Source organism: Electrophorus electricus, chromosome 1, assembly GCF_041902795.1.
Source record: "Electrophorus electricus isolate QZ-2024a chromosome 1, ASM4190279v1, whole genome shotgun sequence".
Lineage (NCBI taxonomy): Eukaryota > Metazoa > Chordata > Actinopteri > Gymnotiformes > Gymnotidae > Electrophorus > Electrophorus electricus.
This window is the reverse complement of record NC_137497.1, coordinates 26,239,645-26,259,299: the sequence shown is the minus strand read 5'-3', so window position 1 is coordinate 26,259,299 and position 19,655 is coordinate 26,239,645. Positions and strand designations below refer to the sequence as shown.

The 19,655-nt window shown below is 37.1% G+C and overlaps 1 protein-coding gene and 1 long non-coding RNA gene across 3 annotated transcripts; both read right to left on the bottom strand.

Moving 5' to 3' along the window:
- Positions 1 to 3,394: 3,394 nt before the first annotated feature.
- LOC145660314 (uncharacterized) lies at positions 3,395 to 6,193 on the bottom strand. Its single transcript, XR_014126572.1, has 2 exons — positions 6,106 to 6,193; positions 3,395 to 5,426 (listed from the first exon to the last, which is right to left on the bottom strand). It is a non-coding gene; the product is annotated as an uncharacterized LOC145660314 (long non-coding RNA).
- An 899-nt stretch (positions 6,194 to 7,092) lies between these two features.
- Positions 7,093 to 15,966, bottom strand: vps33a (VPS33A core subunit of CORVET and HOPS complexes). 2 transcript variants are annotated; one of them, XM_027009336.3, is made up of 13 exons: positions 15,843 to 15,966; positions 15,264 to 15,329; positions 14,441 to 14,568; positions 13,891 to 14,077; positions 13,262 to 13,378; positions 12,597 to 12,771; positions 11,784 to 11,977; positions 11,337 to 11,463; positions 11,114 to 11,181; positions 10,588 to 10,725; positions 10,262 to 10,399; positions 9,475 to 9,643; positions 7,093 to 7,858 (listed from the first exon to the last, which is right to left on the bottom strand). In XM_027009336.3, the coding sequence occupies exons 1-13, from the start codon at positions 15,942 to 15,944 to the stop codon at positions 7,665 to 7,667; spliced, it is 1,803 nt and encodes a 600-aa protein (XP_026865137.1). In that variant the 5' UTR covers positions 15,945 to 15,966; the 3' UTR covers positions 7,093 to 7,664. The 2 variants fall into 2 exon arrangements, with proteins under 2 accessions (XP_026865137.1, XP_081569724.1); XM_081713598.1 differs by lacking the exons at positions 15,264 to 15,329; positions 15,843 to 15,966 and adding an exon at positions 14,712 to 15,210.
- Positions 15,967 to 19,655: the final 3,689 nt, after the last annotated feature.

Here is a 19,655-nt window from a genome sequence, read left to right as displayed (position 1 = left end):
AAACCACTTGATGACAGCAAGTTCAGGATCTCGCCTGACCACCATCTCAGATGTCCCTCTTCTTTTCTTTTTGATGGTCTGATCCCCTATAATGTTGCACTCCTTTGGATTCTGTTCTTCATGAGAGTTCCTGTACCTCCCAAGCCTTTCTCCATCATGGTGTCCAGGAGATTGACAGTTGTAAAGAACCTGTCAAAAAACAATTGGGTTCCTCTGGGAACAGTCTCTGCCAAATGAAGGACAGCTTGTTCTTCAATGCCCAATCCCTCTGTGACTCTAAAGGTGGTCTTACCTTGGTACACCACAAAATCTAAGACCATACCACTTGCTGTGGCCAAGACAAACACCTTCAATCCAGTCGGGTATGGTTTGTCCGGTACATACTGGTGAATTGGGCAGCGATCAGTAAATGGAATCATTTGCTCATCAATGGACAATTTTCCTGTTCTAACCTTATTTAGACATCCTTGCCTCACTTTGTCCAGAAAGGTCCTGACTTTCCACAAGAGGTCTTTGTTTTTGTCATCATCTGAAATATCAAGGTCATTGACAATCCCTTCATTCTCAGTTGAAAATACGGAGAACAAAATGTAGGTAATAAGTACAAATGTCCACTGTGGAGGACATTTTTTAAACACTCGCCTATCATCGTAATACATTGTTATATTACTTTAGAACATGGTTTAAAGTGTTCTTAGGAGATTCATATAAAACATGACAACAACATTTCAAGCCAAAATTTGCACAATGATAATTAATAAGCACTTACTTTTCTTCTTTCCATTAAAGCATTTTGTGCTGATGGACGCCATTTTCTATGAAGAGGAAGTTTGTGTACCAAAAGCCCACCCCCATAACATTGGTATAATTTAAAAGTTCTAAATGTCCTCTTTAAAGAACAAAAGGAGTTAGCTCAGTAGTATGTTTGGTGTGGGAGATATTTAAGTCTAAATATGTACTCTAGAGAGGACAAAATTGAACTGCTGGTAGTCAGGAGGATATGTTTTGGCACTGTAATGCATATTTAAATCCATAATTTATATAATTGTTTAAATAGTATTATTTAAATAATAATGTAAATAATACATCACTTGTGTTGGATCAGTTTGCATTTCACATGTCTGCTACATATCTGCTACAACCATACGTCTCAACATATATGCAGATTAAAATGCAGATTAAAAAGTGATATTCCACTTTTAGCATCTCTCAACTTTTAAATTTTTATTTATATATCTTTTTAAATATAGGCTAGTTAACAGATTCTGTTACTACTGTTTTGAATGTGGTATCTAACCTAAAACACAGGTAAAACATTTTAACATATACTTTGCCTTTGTATTTACATAAAATATTCTTAACATAAAAAATACAGTTACATAAAAAAATACATAACGCCATATTAATAAATACATAACACCATATTAATACTCTATTAATACTGTCACTAAGTTTATCCCAAGTGGATAAAACAGAGTAAATGCTGATAATAGCCAATAATGTTCTATCTTCAGAGTCCATCAAAGGCAGAATACTGATGCAACTATTCACTTAAAAAAATCCAATTAAATCTATTTTCTCTTTGTTATATTTCCTCATAATAAGAGTTATAGTTTTCATGGAACACAAAACAAAGTGCTGATAAAGTGCTGTTGATGTACCTTGGTTTTAAACTTTGGTACTTCATGAATAATTTGCAGCCTGTAGCTTTTAAGCAGTTATGGTCATTGATCTGTGCATTAGTCTCTTCCTCAACTTGATTGGATTATATTTATTATGACAATAAAAATAGCTGTGAGAGGTCCATTTAAAATTATTTCATCAAGACATCACAGTATGCTAAAGTGATTAACTTGATATTTTTCTGAAAAATAACGTATGTTAACTTGCTGTCTGATATTTGTATTACCTTTCCTCTAACCCTCCTAATTAATTTCATAATCCAGATATTCTGTCTTTCATGTGTTAAATTACATTCATTAAAACAGGGCACACAATAAATTGTGTTCCATCAGCAGGATTTGGGTGGAGTGATGAAACATGCAGTATTTTATGAGTGCTTCTTGGATTTGCTCTGTCAGTCCGACCCTATTCCAGGCAAAAGCACATTAAGGCCAAACTCAGTCAATGCTGGGATTAACTCTCAACTTGTCCAGAACAGACAGCAGACATGTGGCCATGTGTGCGCTAGTGTCCTTGATGATCAAATAATGTACCATTCCATTCCAACCTGTATAGTTAATGTTACATGAAAAATACATGAAATAACTTATTGCTAAAGCTGAATGAGTATGTTCAATCCATCTGTGCAACATCTGAGTATATCCTCCTGAGCTCTACCTTCTACCTTCCCATTTGAAACTGTGATTTGGACAAAAACCTAGTCTAAACAGAGAGCTCCACACAGACATTAATTAAAACATTAAAATTATTGTGATGAAAAGTAGTCATTTTTACATGGGCAGTGCAACTGGGTTAGCAATTAGGTTAACGGGTACAACCTTCATTTCAGAAATGTTCTGCTTGAAGCCCTGTACTTGATCAGTATATTTGATCTTAACATTTGATGCTGGCTTGATGCTGAGCAGGCTTGATGCTAAGCAGGCTTGATGCTAAGCCACTTTTTTTGCAAACTTTATCTTTATCTTCATCTTCTGTCATTATGTAGATCATGTGTCATAGAAAAAAGACCAAACACTGAAGCTGACAATGAGTCATTACCTAAGAATAATACAAATTTTGCCATTTTGCAATTAAAAAAATGTTTTGGTAAGGGACTCCTAATAGGAACACTCCAGTTATGAGGTAACTACACTACCTTTTTTCTTTCTTTCTGGCCTTACAAATTTGCTACAAAAAAAAGCTTTGCTCCACACTTTAGAAACCTGCGTTAGCATGGAAACAAGCTAGCTAGGTAATTGGCAGCATCTGTTAGACGTCAGCATAATCATTCAAAAAAGAAATCCTAACTAAAGGTATCTACTATGAAATATCCATATGCAAACAAGGTTTCTAACAAATGTTTCTAATGAGGTCTAAAATAAACATGGCAAATTTTTACTTGTAACCATTAGCAGGCCAAGGTCTTGCACAAACATCTCCTACAATTAGCCTAATGTAAACACCTTGGGCAGGACAACACAAGTGATAATAAATGATAAGAGCTCCATATATACATAATCCATATGTCTGATCTACAGAGAATTAAAGATAACCACACACATCTGTGCCTATCATGGGTAAATGTGTGCAGCAATGGAAAGTTGAGTAAAATGCACTTGTCATTTATCTGTATTTAATGACAGAATACCTTCAATATGTATACAGATATGTACGATGTATATGTATGTCTACATGCAGAATGACAGAATACCTTCCATGTATTAATACTGTCCTGGAGCAGGCTCAAACTTCAATTTTCAAACTTCTTTTAAGGCCCTTCAATGAACATGCTGCTACAATATAAGTGGTTAATGATACCCAAGGTAAAATATCACACTAAAACATTTCCTTTCTTAAAAATAAAATTAAATTCGCACATTCACTTCTCTTTTATTATACAGAACACACCTACATGAAATTTGAACCCAGTTTCTTTACATAGTTGGTGTTGTATAATTAAGATTTATTCTGTCAGTTGGCTGTCAGTGCCTGAACAGTGCACCCTTAATCCATTTTCATTCACAGGTATGACTGACTACTGTAACCAATAAAGTAATTTGATCTGAACACGCTAACATCCAATCCATTCTTCAACAGCAACATGATCACTCCAAAGCATTTTCTTCTTTAAAAATTAAAGAAAATTATGAAAACTTTTTTTTTAAACTACACATACCAACAAGCTCATGTAAAGCCATATCTTGTCTCAGTACATATCATTGTAGTTACTGCTTGAGCTGGAACCTGTCTAACATTCCAATTAACAATTAAGAAAGCCCCTGACCACATGCAGGATACATCATTTTCACTTAATGGTGATTTAAAAAACGATCAGCAGTGTACAAATAGTATGTGTCCATAGTATGACTGCCACTTCGCATAAGAACAGAGGACATGAAATAATCACCCTGGTACCTATGAGAATGGAGTGATTATTTCTTTATTGCACTGATTTGTTTATTTGAATGTACATAAATAATTTATTTGGGGTCTGGAAACGTTAATACGGGACCTCTTAAAATTCTGCTCTAAGGAATTTTTGACTCATTAGTCAGTTCAAAGTGTTCTCACATTACATCTGCTGGCCTGTTACTTATGCTTCTCTAGTCAAGTACACTTTTACGAGTAGTTGAGAGCTGACTAAATCAAGAACACACCAGTACTAAGACTAAAAAACAGCCAACAAACAAAGGCTGTTTCTGTTCACCCAGGGTGCCACTGACATATGCTGACATATATGATCAGGATACACAGTTTCTTTTAATGTGGCACTATGTAGAAATTAACAATTAAAAGCTACATTCATATCAAAAGTCAGTCAAGCTGTGCATATTGCATTATTCACACTAACCAAATCTGCCAAATGCTGTAAATGTAAATGTAAATCAATAAAACAACTTTTTTTTTTTTTTACGACCATCATCAGTTTTTAAATTATTGTGTTGCAGGATGCCTTATTATTAATATTACTTCTAGCAAACATGTTCTGATCACTTTTGCAAAATAGGCTGTTTAGCATAAATGAATCACTCATGTAAACAAATTGATGTTTAAAATCTAGAGCTGACTAATGGAAAGGTTTAGACGTGTTATAATGCTGCTGGGCCAGTTCTCTGGAAGGATGATAAATGATGCTACTCAGAGTTAGCCAAGTCTTAACTGTTAAGATAAGACTATATAGTTTGTGAATGACCTCTTCCAGTTATGGGAACAGTTTACTGAAACACATAAAACAATTAAGAACAAAATGAAGATAGTGTGTCATGTTTGTATGATCTTGTTAGTATAATACTAACTGGAGCCTATCTGCATCATGATCTCTGACAATGTTTTATGGCTGAAAAAAAAAACCCTGCAATTTTATTGAACTTAACAGAATACCACAGAAGCCTAAGACAGGGTATTTTTCTTACAGTGTGGCAACCAATTTTTTCAGGTGTGTAATTGCCATGTGTAGCAACAACTACATGCAAAAAATGTCCAGTCACTTCACATGGACAGTAAGTAGGTAAGAAAGGTAATCACAAGCCTTTGATTAATTGGAAGATTGTGTCTTTGTTTATTTAGCAACAATGAAGTAGGTAGTCCATCCGGCAAGGATCAAGGCACCAAATAACACGGTGTATGTAAAGAGGACAAATCTCAAGAGTTCTCGCAAAGTCCGAAGAAAGCGAAGGGACAAAGGTTCTGATTCAAAATGCACTTCCATCTTCAAACTTGTTAAGCTTTCAAGCTTCTTCAAAGAGACAAGAAGGCTCAGAAACCTGTTGACATAAATATTTCCTTGTTTGATTGTTAAAATCAAATTTTCACAGTAAAATATTAACAAGAGATGCATTTCATTGATTGGTATTCTAATAGACGAAGTATTTAAATTGTTGAAATTTTCTATATTCATTTATCTGTCTGCTTAACTAATCTACAGCTTTAGGATGCTGAAAGATATTCATGACATTCGTTTTTTATTTATAACAATTTCCCAATGTAATTACATTAATGAGTTATTTTTTTTTAAATTATGAACTGAAATAGCATATAATGTCAAATACCTGGAAGCCTGTAATTTTCATAGGAAAACCTAAGTTTTTCGTGTCTGGATTTCGTTATTTAAACTTGTGAAAGGTAAAAACAATAAATAGTCCAAAATAAAACAAGAAATAAATAAAAAGAAACTTCTATCACTCTTTTAGCTTTACTACGAAGATATATAGTAAGGTGAAGTTCTGTGAAGTATTTCCGTGCACCGAAAGATTTCCAGAGAACCCATATCACAAAATAATCTTTGCTGTCCGTTTCAGCGGTAACGTATGGTTCTGTTTAAAAGTTCTTAAAGTTAAAAAAAAAAAAAGAAAAGAAATCAGAAAACATTATCATATATAAGCTATGTTTCACTTGAGTTTTATCGGGACTGTTTGGGCTTTAAGGAGTAAATCGATTACTTACCTGACAACGCTTAAAATTGTCTTCAAATAGCACAAAAAATGATGATCGTCTCCCTCTCGCTTGTCTGTGACCTGCCTCTGATAAAGCCGAAAAAGTCGTGCTGCAAGTCCTTATGCCATAGGAGTGGCCAAAAGGAGGCAATTAAATTGATTACAAGATCCACGAAACCCTTGGGTCCTCCTAATGGTACAAACAGAGCATCTAGCACCTGCTCCTTGGGCGAGTCTCGGCCCATCTCATTCCCAGTTCACCAACGAAGAAGAAATTATGTCAGTTCACACGTTATGCAATGTTAAATCGACTTGACAGGGAATAAACTTATAATTTATAAGGTTTATATATGCTATATAAAATGGCCAAAAGTCCTAAAATAATTTAGAATTCGAAGTGGTTAAAATAGCCTTGAGTTAAGGTTGCTTCTATTGTTCTTTTCCTTTGGATATATTTTATTTCTGACGTGAATTACCTAATGTTTCCTATTCGGCTAATAAGGAGAGTGCAAATGCTTTAATGATACAGCTGCTAGGTTTTTACATTGTCGATTCTTTCCCATCCCCGCTGGTTTCTGCGCGATGCTGCTATCGATCAGTACTGAGATCAGCCTCTCATCTCTAGCACAGAAGGGTTTGTCCGGAAGAGAGAGCAAATGGCCCCTTGATTCAATCAGCATCATCCGCTGTCAAATCATGCTCCATCCAGGGCCAGACCTCCAGACAGAGGCCCATTATCGGCTGATCGGGAGGCCTGTTATAGCACTAATTGCCACTATAGGAAGAAGACCGCTGACGTTTCACTTTACGCTCCCTTTTCCAGTTAGCCATGCTGTCGTGCTTCTCGGGCCGACAGTTATGACATACGTGCAGTATGTGCTGGGGAGATGTATGAGCTACTGATGAGCTGTTAGTTTTACTGGAGGTTATTACAACTCTCGTTAACAGACACGCTATATACGCAGGTTACCTTTTGTCACTTAAACGGTGGACAGACTTATTTGTTAGTGCCTTTTTATTTACATGGGAAGTAACCATAACAATCTATACACACATAGGCATTCTATACAAAAAAAAAGCCATCTTAAAGAGGACAACCTCGATACAATAAGTGACTAAAGTAATAGCATATGTAATAACTATATAGTTATTACATATATATCTCCTCAGCAACTAAATTCAATTCTCAGTTCTTTTTTAATATGTGGAACTGTAAACTGTTCATTTGCTCTACAGCATAACAGCTCAAACATAACAATAACCGTGACCAACAAAATGTCCTTGACTGACAATGAAATGGTCAATGTAACTGAAAGCTGATGGTAAGATACTGTGTAGTTACATGTGAGGATGTCTATAAAGCAGTCATCGTGGCAACAGATAACTAAACAAGCTGTTAACAGTGCCTACACTGCGAATTTACAATGATTAATTGCTGAAGAATCTGTAAAGAAAGAATGAAAGGCAGGCCGCTTCAGCATCTGAAGAGATCCATCATAAAGTCCATTAGAAGCTGCAGACAGACAGGAATTAAACTGGACCACTCCGGAAATGGCTGGTGAGGCAGCTTTAGAGGATTTGGGCCTCAGGTCGGTCCATAAGAGACTTGACCCAGCTGGTGCCGTTGATGAGTTTGGTGGTGGCGATGATGTACTCCGTCCCTCCGTCCTCCATTTGAGACAAGAAGCGGAGAGCAGCGATCTCTGCATATGTTACACCACCAAGAAAGAAGACTAGTGTGGTCCTGTTCTCTCCCTGCTGGCCTGCAAATTCAAAGTGGTACATGTTTGCTGCTGACATAAAAACATGATTTAAAAAAAAAAAAAATCATGACAATTTTTTTGCACTTCATGATTTCCCCATTATATAAATATTTCTGGAACCTTCCAGTAATATACCAGATATCAACAATAAAACAACGAGACTAAACAGGATGAATACATATTTGCTGTTTCATGTTTCTATATGTTTAATGGTAGTTTGGATGTGAGATATAAATCAAATCACCTTGCACTGAAATGATTAAAGACCCTAACTCTTGCAAACATCCTCCCCCACTACCAAAGACAAACAGAGAAATGCACATACACATGCCAGCTGCAATTATCATCAATTATCACCTCACTGTCAACAGAACATGGCAGGTACCAACATGCAATAACAGCACTATTAATAACCCAGACTTAAAGTAGCATCTCAACATCACTAACAAAATCTATTATTAACTTTTATCAAAAAACAATAACACATTTAACACAATACTTATAATTCAATACACTGTTTAAAAACAAAATTTTGATGTTTAGAAATATAACTATTTGTATAACTATTTTAAAATATTCTGTAAACACAATTTGCATTTGTTATTCTTGTGACACATGTTCATCCCCATAATTAATCCAGAAGTCCAGCCTCACCAATGCATAACACAGAGGTTTAATAAAACATGTGAGAGACAAAAGCTTCTCTTATCTACAGCAACCACATGCTAGTGCTTGTGTTTCCTCAGTGGAATTATCTGCTGTCTTTGTTGTAAATTGTGACAAAATGCCCTCTGAGCATCTGACCACAAAACTGGCACACACAAAAGTATAAAACATATATCCCAACCCCTGCAGCTTATATAAAGATATTTTGTCAGAGTAATTGTAGGTAAACCTTTGTTAGTCCAAATAAAATAGGTTTGATCACGGCAAATTGGTGGTTAAGTGGAACAGATTTCCTTGGGATTCCTGATGTTGGCATCCATTTTGTTGGTCTAAAATCAGACATAACCTTTTAGCATTTTCTTATCAAAGTTGTAAAACTTGACTATCAAATTACATTCAATTTTGCTGCCAATTGCAGCGATTTTCATCAACATATAGACAGAAAACTCCAATATACTTTCCTTATTATATTTCTTTAGCATCGATATAAAGCATGTACAAAACATAGTATATAGGTTGCCACATATTTGTCAGAGCTGGTAACAGCCCACTTCACATATTAATAATATTCTTTATGTTCTTATAACACACCTTTTAATATTGTCACAATATTGCTGATACCCAGTTAAAACACTACACCTATCACCAATCACACACCCTGATAACTTACTTGCTCTCAATCACCAGGTTACTTATCATTACACACACCTGTTATTGTCATTGTATTCACCCTATTTAAACCCCGCAAGTGCTGAAGTCCAGTGCTTCACATAAGCCTTGCACTGGGTAGTACGCCAAGCCGTCTTCAAACATTCTCTGAGCATCTTACTGTCTCTTTGTTAGTGTTCTTGATTTGTTTTGTTTTTTACTTGCCATGCCTCGCTCCTTCCTGCAATGTCACAAACAAATAAATCAGCACTGAACTACATACTCACAAACTGGCCCCTTACGTTTTTTATGGAGCCCAGACGGAAGCTGTTGCCTCTCCTCGAAGTGTGGGCCAGGCAGCATCTTCAGCACCTCCTCGATGCTCCGCCAGCCCGGCCGGGCCAGCACCTGGGTGAGCCGCACACTCAGCGGCGCATAGCCGCTGTACACGTACGAGATGTCATTGGGGTTCTAGTGTAGAGACGTTGCATCAATTGTTAGCACGAGGACCACATGTTAAGGGCAATAAAATTAGTGACATAAAATATTTAAAATGCTACCCCTTAGGGTGTGTACATCTGAGCTTAACACATTCAGATTCAATTCAATTCAGTTCAATTTTATTGTCATTCAATTTGCAAGCATATGTGTAAACGAAAAGAGGGTACAGCATCGTTAATGCGACTCAATCTTTAAATATTGCTATAAAATCTAATATCCATCAACAACTAGTTATACTTTACATCAAATAACTTTAATGCATGCTTCTTATGAAGTAGAAACAGTGTGGAACTGTTACTATGGTTCAATTGTTACTGTTATTGTTCAATATCACCACATCACAAAGTTCAAACTTACCCATTACCTGAAACACTTAAAGATTTTTGGAATATTTTGTTTGGTTTGAAGACAAGTACTGCTTACAGTATTTTTGTCACCTCATAACTAGACCAGGGTAAAATCATTTTGGCCATATGCAAGGTTTGTCCCACTCAAGATGCAGACAATTCAAGTTGCAATCAAATGAAAACCAAACTCACAGCAATCGCTGTGGTGATCAGTTCCCCTCACCAGTCTTTTCGGACTAACCTGCTCATTCGCATCCTCCATCCAAAGCTTGAGGGTTTTTCTGATGGTGGGATAGTTGTTCCTTGTTGTGGTCTGTGGTTTAAGCAAGCCAACCTTCTCCAGGTTGTTGAGGGTTAGGATGTGTTCGTATCCATACGTCTGCATAAAACAAAAAGGGTCCCATTGAGGGCCTGTTAAAGATACAGATATAGCAATAACCATCCACAAGTCCTGCGTTTACAACAAAGGAAACTGCAAATTGAAGACTAGTAGCAAGTCTTTTTGGGTAGAGGTGAGACATGTCAGTACAGAACCGGTTATCATCTGCTCTGGAAATTCAAATGCACCTGCAGAATCTCCCTCTTGTAGTAGTCAAGCACTTTCTGTTTCAGGCCATTGTTGCAGACAGACTGCATGCAGACTAGCCGGAGGATCTTGATAAGTGGATCCTTCTGTGCGATACAGTCCTCTATGTACGTGTTGATCTGCATGAAGACAGGTTCATGTTCATCTATCACTACATTTACATTTATGGCATTTAGCTGACACTATCCAAAGCAACTCACTGATTTCAAACTGATTTCAGCAAATGACTGAATTCAACTTGAGCGACTGAGGGTTAAGGGCCTTGCTCAGGGGCCCAACATTCGCAACTTGGCAGTGGTGGGGCTTTAACTGGCAATCTTCTGATTACAATCACATACCTTAACCACTGCCCATCATCATTACCTTCAAACATGCACTGACTCAAATAATTGACTATGGGTCTACACATGCTGTGCAAGATTAATTGAAAGCCTACACTTATTTAATCCTTATTTTATTCAACTATAAATCAAAATAAAATTATTTATTTACACAAAAAATAGGTACCTTGTCTGTGTCCACTCCGGTCATAAACTCTTGCTCAACCGTCAAATTGTCAAAAAAAGATTCTGAGGCTGAACAGAAAAATCAGTAAACTTAAATATTAAACTCTGAATGCCAGTTTTTCAGATCCCTATTACGACCAAGCATAAATTATCTCCAGAAATAGGTTTAAAATTCTTATAAGAAGAAGTGTGGAATAATGGCAATGAAAAAGGCTCAAACGCACTGGTAATGTCCTTGATGAGCTCAGCCACGGAGGTATGATTGGCCAGCGAGCTCCGAGCAGCCTGCATGTGTGGAAGCTGGGATACAAAGTTCTTAATCTCCCCGACGGTCTTTGCATTATGTCGTTCCTAGGAAAGGTCACCAACACCAACCAGTGACTGATTTAAGACACAGCCTATTGGAAAGCAATCTTTTTTTTCTAGGTTTTCTAGATTTCTAAAAGGTGCTTTGTTAGTTTCTTTGCATAAAAATTCAAAAGGCTGAATTTGGGTGTGTTGCAGTTTTGCAAACAGATTTGTATTCAATATATTTTTTAAAATCTTTTTTTGATGTCTGCCCAACCAAGTGAGACTGTAAAATTGGCCATATTTCACACTGCATTCGGTCAACTTTTCCATTACCGAACTTTTCCAAAACCGAAGTATTAGACCTGTGCTTCAGTACTCACCTCAAACGCTGCAGAGATTATCTTGGCTTTTTTGCTCAGGGCTGCCCCTACAGCATTGAAGTTCTTGTCTCGGATTTCTGCATAAAGCTCCTCAGCCGAGTTCAGCTGCAGCTTCTTGGGCTCTGTGGGTAGATCTTTACCTCCTTCTCCTGGCTTCTTCTGGGCAAACTTCTCAGGAGGGAGCTTCACATAACCTTATGTAGCAAAGCCATTTTGGACACATTGATCAGAATCACAACTGAGAACTTGGACTGTACATGAATGGCTACAGCAGATCTCGCTTTACCAGCCCTGATTCAACTTATTGGCTAGTTAATTAAGCTCTACAGAAGGTATGGCAGTAAAATGTACAGTGTTGTGGCATTTCTTCACTTTGATTTTGTCAAAAATATACACTACATTGCCTAGCCAAAATTTAATATACACAAAATGGCCTGGCCAAAATTACGTGGACACCCTTTCTAATTATTGAGTTCAGATGTTTCAATCAAGACCAATACTAACAGGTTTCTGAAGCACATAGCCATGCAATCTCCATAGACAAACACTGGCAACAGAATGAGCTGTAGCAAAGAGCTAGATGACATTCAACATAGCACTACCATGGAATGTCCACAAGATGGTTTGTGAAATTTCTGCCTTCCTAGATCTCCAAAATATTGTGCAAAGATGTGTGTGTGATGGCCAAGTGTCCACATACTGTTGCCAATACAATGTATGTATCAGGTCCTGATATTTTCAAGAACTGCTTATTGCATCTTACAAATGACAGCTAATATACAAAGCTAAGACGAACATCTTATGAACACAGACCATTGGTGATGCCATAGATCTCATCGATGAGACCCTCGTAGGTGAGTTGTGTGGCCAGTGGTGTGAGAAGGTCCACGTTACGGTCCAGCAGCAGCAGCGTGTCGAACACGGGCAGGATCTGATTCTGACTGCCAGCAAACTCCCTCTTCATCCGCAACATCATGTTAGCCACGTGCTACACAGAAGGAGACAGTTTTAGACATAGTGCAAGCCAAATAACCACAGAAACAGACAGTGAGGAAGCGAATACTCTCTGATTCAGGGAAGCAATATGTGGCTTCGCATTTTTCACATAATATATGAGGAGAATATTGCTATAGCAACAGCACAACAATGCTGCAATTAAAACTAAAAGTAATAAAATGCGAATAAAAATGTAGATCATAATTACACTCTATTTAAAGATTTCTAAAACAGCCTATTAATCTATAAACATTTGCTGAAATGGCTGCACTGGTATATGAATGTCTGCCAAAAAACACTTGAAAAAAATATAGCTGTACATGACTGAATTCCGCTGTACATGCTGAATATGTTGGAAAATCTCTAAAAAAAAATAATAATAAAAAGAAAACTTGGAAAAACTAATGGTGAATTAGAAGTGCACCTAAATGAAGGGGAGAGAGAAATAAGTGTCTACAAGGGCTAGCTGCTTTCACACTCACCCTTGCACACTCTCCTTTGCCAAAGATCTGCGGTATGGTTCCATACAGAGCCTGCAGTGTCATCAGACCCTTTGCAGTGTGAAACAGGCTTGTCTGGTCATTCTCAAGGTAACACTCCTACAGAAACCAAAACAAGACAAGGGAGAAATTCTTGATGTGATGTCAGAGAAAATTACTATTACATGCAACTGCTTGTCAAAATAAGAAAACAAAATATGGCAGACTGCTTATACTCCACATTTAATCAAGGTCACCTTCCCCAAACCCTGCTCCTGGAGAAAAGGAGTGCTATGTCTATGTCTATGAGTACTGTGCTCTATCGTCTAAACATCAAAGCACTTGGCTCATATGCAATATTAGGGTTTGTCAGTGTTTAATACTGATATGATTACACATTCAAGAGCCCACAGACTTCACAGATTGCCTTTTCAACCATTAGCAAAACTCAAGCTACCCTGCAGAAAGAACAAAATGATGGTCATTTCATATTTAATGAATTTATTTAGTGGAAAATCTGGGCATCAACATAACCTTGAACTTTCACATAGAAGTCAGTTTTCAAACAGCAGCCTCTGAACGTACTGGTTCCAAAAGCAATCACCAATGTAGAAAAACAGTCACCCCCATACCCTGAAGGCGCTCTCAGACTCCATGGAAAGCAGGTCTCCATCATAAGGGATGAGGTCCAGGATGTACTCGTCAATGTTGGTGAAGGAGTTCAGAACTCCCTGCTCCTTCAGCCTCTGCTCACACAGCAGACTCCGGCGAGGCACAAACAGGATGTGGGCCTCCCGTGGTGCAGGCAACTTCTCCTCACTGGGAGGAGAACACAGGTCAAGGGGGAGAGGAGCCGTTATACAGCCTGTAGGAGTGACGGATCACGGCAACATAAAAACAATTGTGTATATATATTCATTAAAATAGCACAAAGGTGGTGAGGTTCAGTGCACATTCTGGGGACCTCATACATATTACGATGATTAATCTTTTGGAACACATAAGCGTCAAATTACTCAATTATTAAGCAATCAGAGAACTGCAATGAGCCTGAGAAGAACAACATTTAAAAAAATAATAATAATAAAACAGAGAGAACAAGAGAATGAGAGAAAGAGAGAGAGAGAGAGAGAGAGAGAGAGAGAGCGAGAGAGAGTGAGAAAGAGAGAGAGAGAGACTAACCTTATTACATTCTCTGCAATGATGTCCATTAACTCCAGTCTCGGTCGGACAAAGAAGATAATGTTTTTGACGTCAGCAGGGGGCACCCGTCCTCCTTTGAGTGTGAACATTTTTTCCACTTCATGTTCCTTGGAAAGAAAGCAATGAACTCAGCATGCACACCACTTAGTCCAATACACAGTTGAACATGATTTTCTAGACCGTTATTTTACATAGAGTTCTACACAACACATTCTTCACAATTTACTCAGAGGATAATGAGGAGTAATACCTATTACTGCCTTTCACCTCTTCTCACCAATTCCCAACAAGAGGCATACACACCTCCAGTGCTCTGTTATCACTACAGACTGTGTTCAATAAAAATCATCAATAAGCCAAATTATATGCAATAAGAAACAGATTATTTTTAACATAGAGGCTTGCAGAATAGTTCTGCATGGGTCAGATGCTGCCACACCTGCCATGCAGATATTGTTGGATGAAGTAGAGAGTGGTAATAGGCGATGTAACATTCTATGAACAACAGTTTAGTATGTTTTTAAATGATCTTGATTATAATATGCATTTAATGCGATGCATGTAGGCTTTACTTCATCAACATGTCCTCAGACATTTTTTCACTTGAAATTAGGAAGTGTTAAAGGCAGAAAAGGCTCTCATTCACCAGCATTTTTCAAGGCAATGTAAATCTCAGTGTTAAAAGAATTAATAATACTGCTTGGAAGCAGGCAAATTGAAAAGTCATTGTGTATACCTTCTGAACATACATGCAGAGAATCATGCATTATATTTGTTCACTAGTTGAACTTAACTTTCTCACCTTTAACAATGAATACTGCGCTATTAACCCAAATGGGCCAGTAAGGTACTCATCCCAGACAATAGCCTACAGACAAAAAGAGAAAACTGAAGCCAGAGCAACAAGAACAACCACCATCTGTAACATCACAAGACAGGATGGCATCCCGGATAAGTTGTTTAAGGGTGCCATTTGTCATCTTATTTTTTCCCAGATCAGCTGGATTGCCCTGGTAAGATGTTCATGTAAAGATTGTGTATGTGCAGAGAGCACACTGATTAACGGTAGGGGCGGGGTGGGGGGGGTGTTTGTGACCCGGACATTGTAGACAGTATAATAATAATAATCCAAACATATACATTAACATTGATCCACTTCATAAAGCAAAAAACCAAACAAAAAAGCAAAGAAACAAACAAACGGCTGTGTAATCTAAAGCCAATGCCTCAAAGAGTGCGACCACTTAAATGTCCCACTGAAAACCAGTCATAAACCTTACTTAAATGACACTACCGACGGCCGATGTTAAGTTAGCTGGTTAATATTAGCAAAATATGAACGTAAAAATGCATCCACAGTAACATTCCTTAAAAAGATTACCTTGCTCCCAGCACATTTGTCGAGAAATTCACGAAGCTCTTTCCGTGCGGCTTCTCTCAAAATGTTTAAATTGACTCTGCCATAAGATAAGTGCGCAGCCATCTTTCGACGGAAGGGAACTATCAGAATCATGTGAAATGTCACATGATTCTGAGTTCCCTTCAGCGTCATGTGAATAATACCAATAGCAAATCGAATGATGTCAAAATAAAAGTTTCTTCGCACCAACTATTTACGTACATAATCAGATTTTTAAAAAAGCATAATAGGGGTAAATACTTATTTTAAATTAAATTAAACATCATAAAATGGCTACAACTTTCAATCTACAAAGTGAAAGAAGCAATTATGTTACCAAACGTTTTGAACTGCACATTGCAATCATGTCTTATAAACTTAAAAAAATGGCATTCTGAAGAAAAATAAAAGTTAGAGCCAGTTGAAAAATAGGATTTGTAATATTTTCAACACCAGTGCCATATACCTCTGCAAATTTACATTTGTACTAAAAACCCCACTAATCTTTAAGAAAAATATAGATTTTTGTACCACTATGAACCAAGGCTATAAAAAGAGTAAAGAGTTGTTTAAAGAACAAACAGAACATGACCAAAAATTCATTAATATGAGAACGTCCTGGCCAAGATTGAGAAAGCATACATAAAAATGATCAGAAACATACTGCCATTTTACATGAACCTGTTTTTACCAAAAGTTTCCATGCATCAAAGCATCACTTTTTTTTTTTTTTTTTTTTTTGGGGTAAGCGGAAACGATACTATAGTGAATCACATAGTTAAATCTTACTAAGCATGGGTTAGCCTTATGTGGTATTTCTGAAGAATTATATAGAACATCATTATTCTGTGATGATATCATCGAAACAGACAACATCATAGAGTATATCACTCAGTTCACTGAAACAGAACCACATAACCACTTAAACATTTGTTTCTATGCCTAGTTTTCGTAATCTGTGTACTGTGAACCACTGAGTGAAGCATTATGTACTCACTGTCCTTGGGGGGAAACTGCTACCCCACTCACTTCCATGCCTATCGCGATGTTTGTTAACCTTTTTTAATGATCAGTTTATGTTCTTTTAATTTATACATTATATATAACATGTTGACCCCTTTACTTATCTTTGTTCTACTCTCTACACTACTTTCCTGTTTTATTACACACACACACACACACACACACACACATGCACACAGGCACGCACACACACACCCACACACACACGCACACATGCAGACACACACGCACACACACACGCACACGCACACACACACATGCACACACACGCGCACACACACGTACGCACACACGCACGCACACACACACGCGTGCACACACGCACGCACACAGACACATGCACACATACACGCACACATGCACACACGCACACACACACGCACACACATGCACACACACGCACACACACACGCACATACACACACACACACACACACACACACACAAACAAACACACACACATACATATATTCTCTGACACTCCTCAGAATACTCCTCAGTATACACACACACGCGCACACATACACACACACACAAACGCACACACACACACACACACACACGCACACATATACACACACACACATACACACGCACACATACACATGCACACACACGCACACATGCACACACACACACATGCACACAAACACACACACATGCACACACACACACGCACATATACACACACACACACACACACAAATACACACATATACATATATTCTCTGACACTCCTCAGTATACTTAGAGCTTCTTGCTGAGAACTTCACCCCTGTGTTTTGATTAGGCATATGGCTCTCCGAGTATTTGTAATGGACATCTGAACGACAGACATGATTGTTCATAACAATTTTAACCTAACAATAATACTCTGTCACTCCAGTTGCAAATTACATTAAGGTGTATAGCAGTGGTGTAGCGCAATATTCTGGGGCCCCACTGCAAGGTCGGAGCCCTTTTCAATGTTTATTTTTGTACATTTTTTATTTGGGGACCACACCATCCTGGGGACCCTCGTGGAGACCACGCCATCATCTCAAGACCGCTGAAGTGCATGTCCTGCTTATCCTACCCCTAGTGATGTAGAGTGAAATGCATGCAATATAATAAGTAACAATTAGTAACAATCTGCTCCTTTAAAACATCATGTAATGCTTCTGCAATTCAATATATAAAGCAAGCATACAGTGTGGAGCTTTAGCCGCTCTAATATTTTGCTGGATAAGATGTGTAATCTAAGTGATTTTGTAACAACTGAGTGGCAGTTGTGGGCAAAGGCACTCTGTGAATAGGACAGATGTAGAGAGGTCAAATTTGTTAAAGCTAATAAACAGGCAACAAATACTCAAATACCAGCTCAGGAGTGGTGTGTAGAATCACTGAATGGATGGTCTATGTGAAAATTGTGATAAAAAAGCAATGTTATAATCAGACCTGGACAACTGAAGTTTGGAAAGATTGAAAACCTTGAGGAACTGAGAGTCTGCAGTATAAATGTGCACCCAAAAAATTATGTGATTGAGACAGTATGGACAAAAATCCAAAAGGAATATGCCAACACCTTAATGCTTGCTCGTGAAAAAGAGGCCACTGAATACAAAGATATAAAAAATTTGTTTATAATTTATTCTACAGTTGTTTCTATATTAAATATACTATTCTCAAAGATGTGGTAATGCAGATTTTGTTGCAAGATTTCTTTCTCCATCAAAGAGATTATTACATTCCAAAAATAATATATTACAGTCCAAAAGTTTATTCAAAGTAGTATAAATAATGATAATAAATAATAATAAAAAGCTTGGACCTTTATATAGGCATATCACAACTTAGAAAACAAAGGTTTTTACCCCTCTAACCATGAACATAGGCTTTCGAGTACATTTAAGCCCAGACATTTTATGTCATAATCCTCCTTGCTTGTAATTCTCATATCCAGGTTTGATGTATAATTGCAGTCTTTTACTGAGAAATAGCTGCCAAACTGGTATTCCAGGTTTTTGGTCCTGCTCTTAATGGCATTATCAGAAATTCTTTGTTCTAACACACTGAGATATTTTGTGAAAGCACAAGCAGAATTGGTAGTATCATTTGATATTCCAGCCATGCTTGTCACAGGTGCACAGTTACTGACGATGCTTCTCTGAAAAAGATACAAACAAAATAGTATATTTCACAATCATCCAGTGCATATGTATATTTATTCTTATTATAAACCCTGAGTTTTTTGCCACAAAGTACAAGATTTCATAGAAACTTACATAGCTCTCACAGAGTGCTGATGACACTGTCTGGAGAAAAACTATTTGGTGATTTGGTGCAGAATAAACTTGCAGTGCACTACAGGTGAGAAGGACCATTATAAGTGTCTGGAAAGTATTTCCTACGAAGGAAATTCTTGTGTTATAGCATGCTTATACACATCACAGCAAGACATTTTAAATTTTATATATATATATATATATATATATATATATATATATATATATATATATATATATATATATATATATATATATATATATATATATATATATATATGATGTGGCCGATTGAGGTTACAATTAATACAAAACTTAGTTAATGGAAAGTGTAACCATAGTTTTGTTCCCTCTTATATTTAGAAATCAATATGGAGTAATATTATGAGAACAACATAAAGTAGCTAATAACTGTTTAATTGTATGACAGTATTACCTGCAATATTATTAAATGAAATGGGTATATAAAAAGGAAATATAAACAATTTATAAATATTTCAATTTAGTT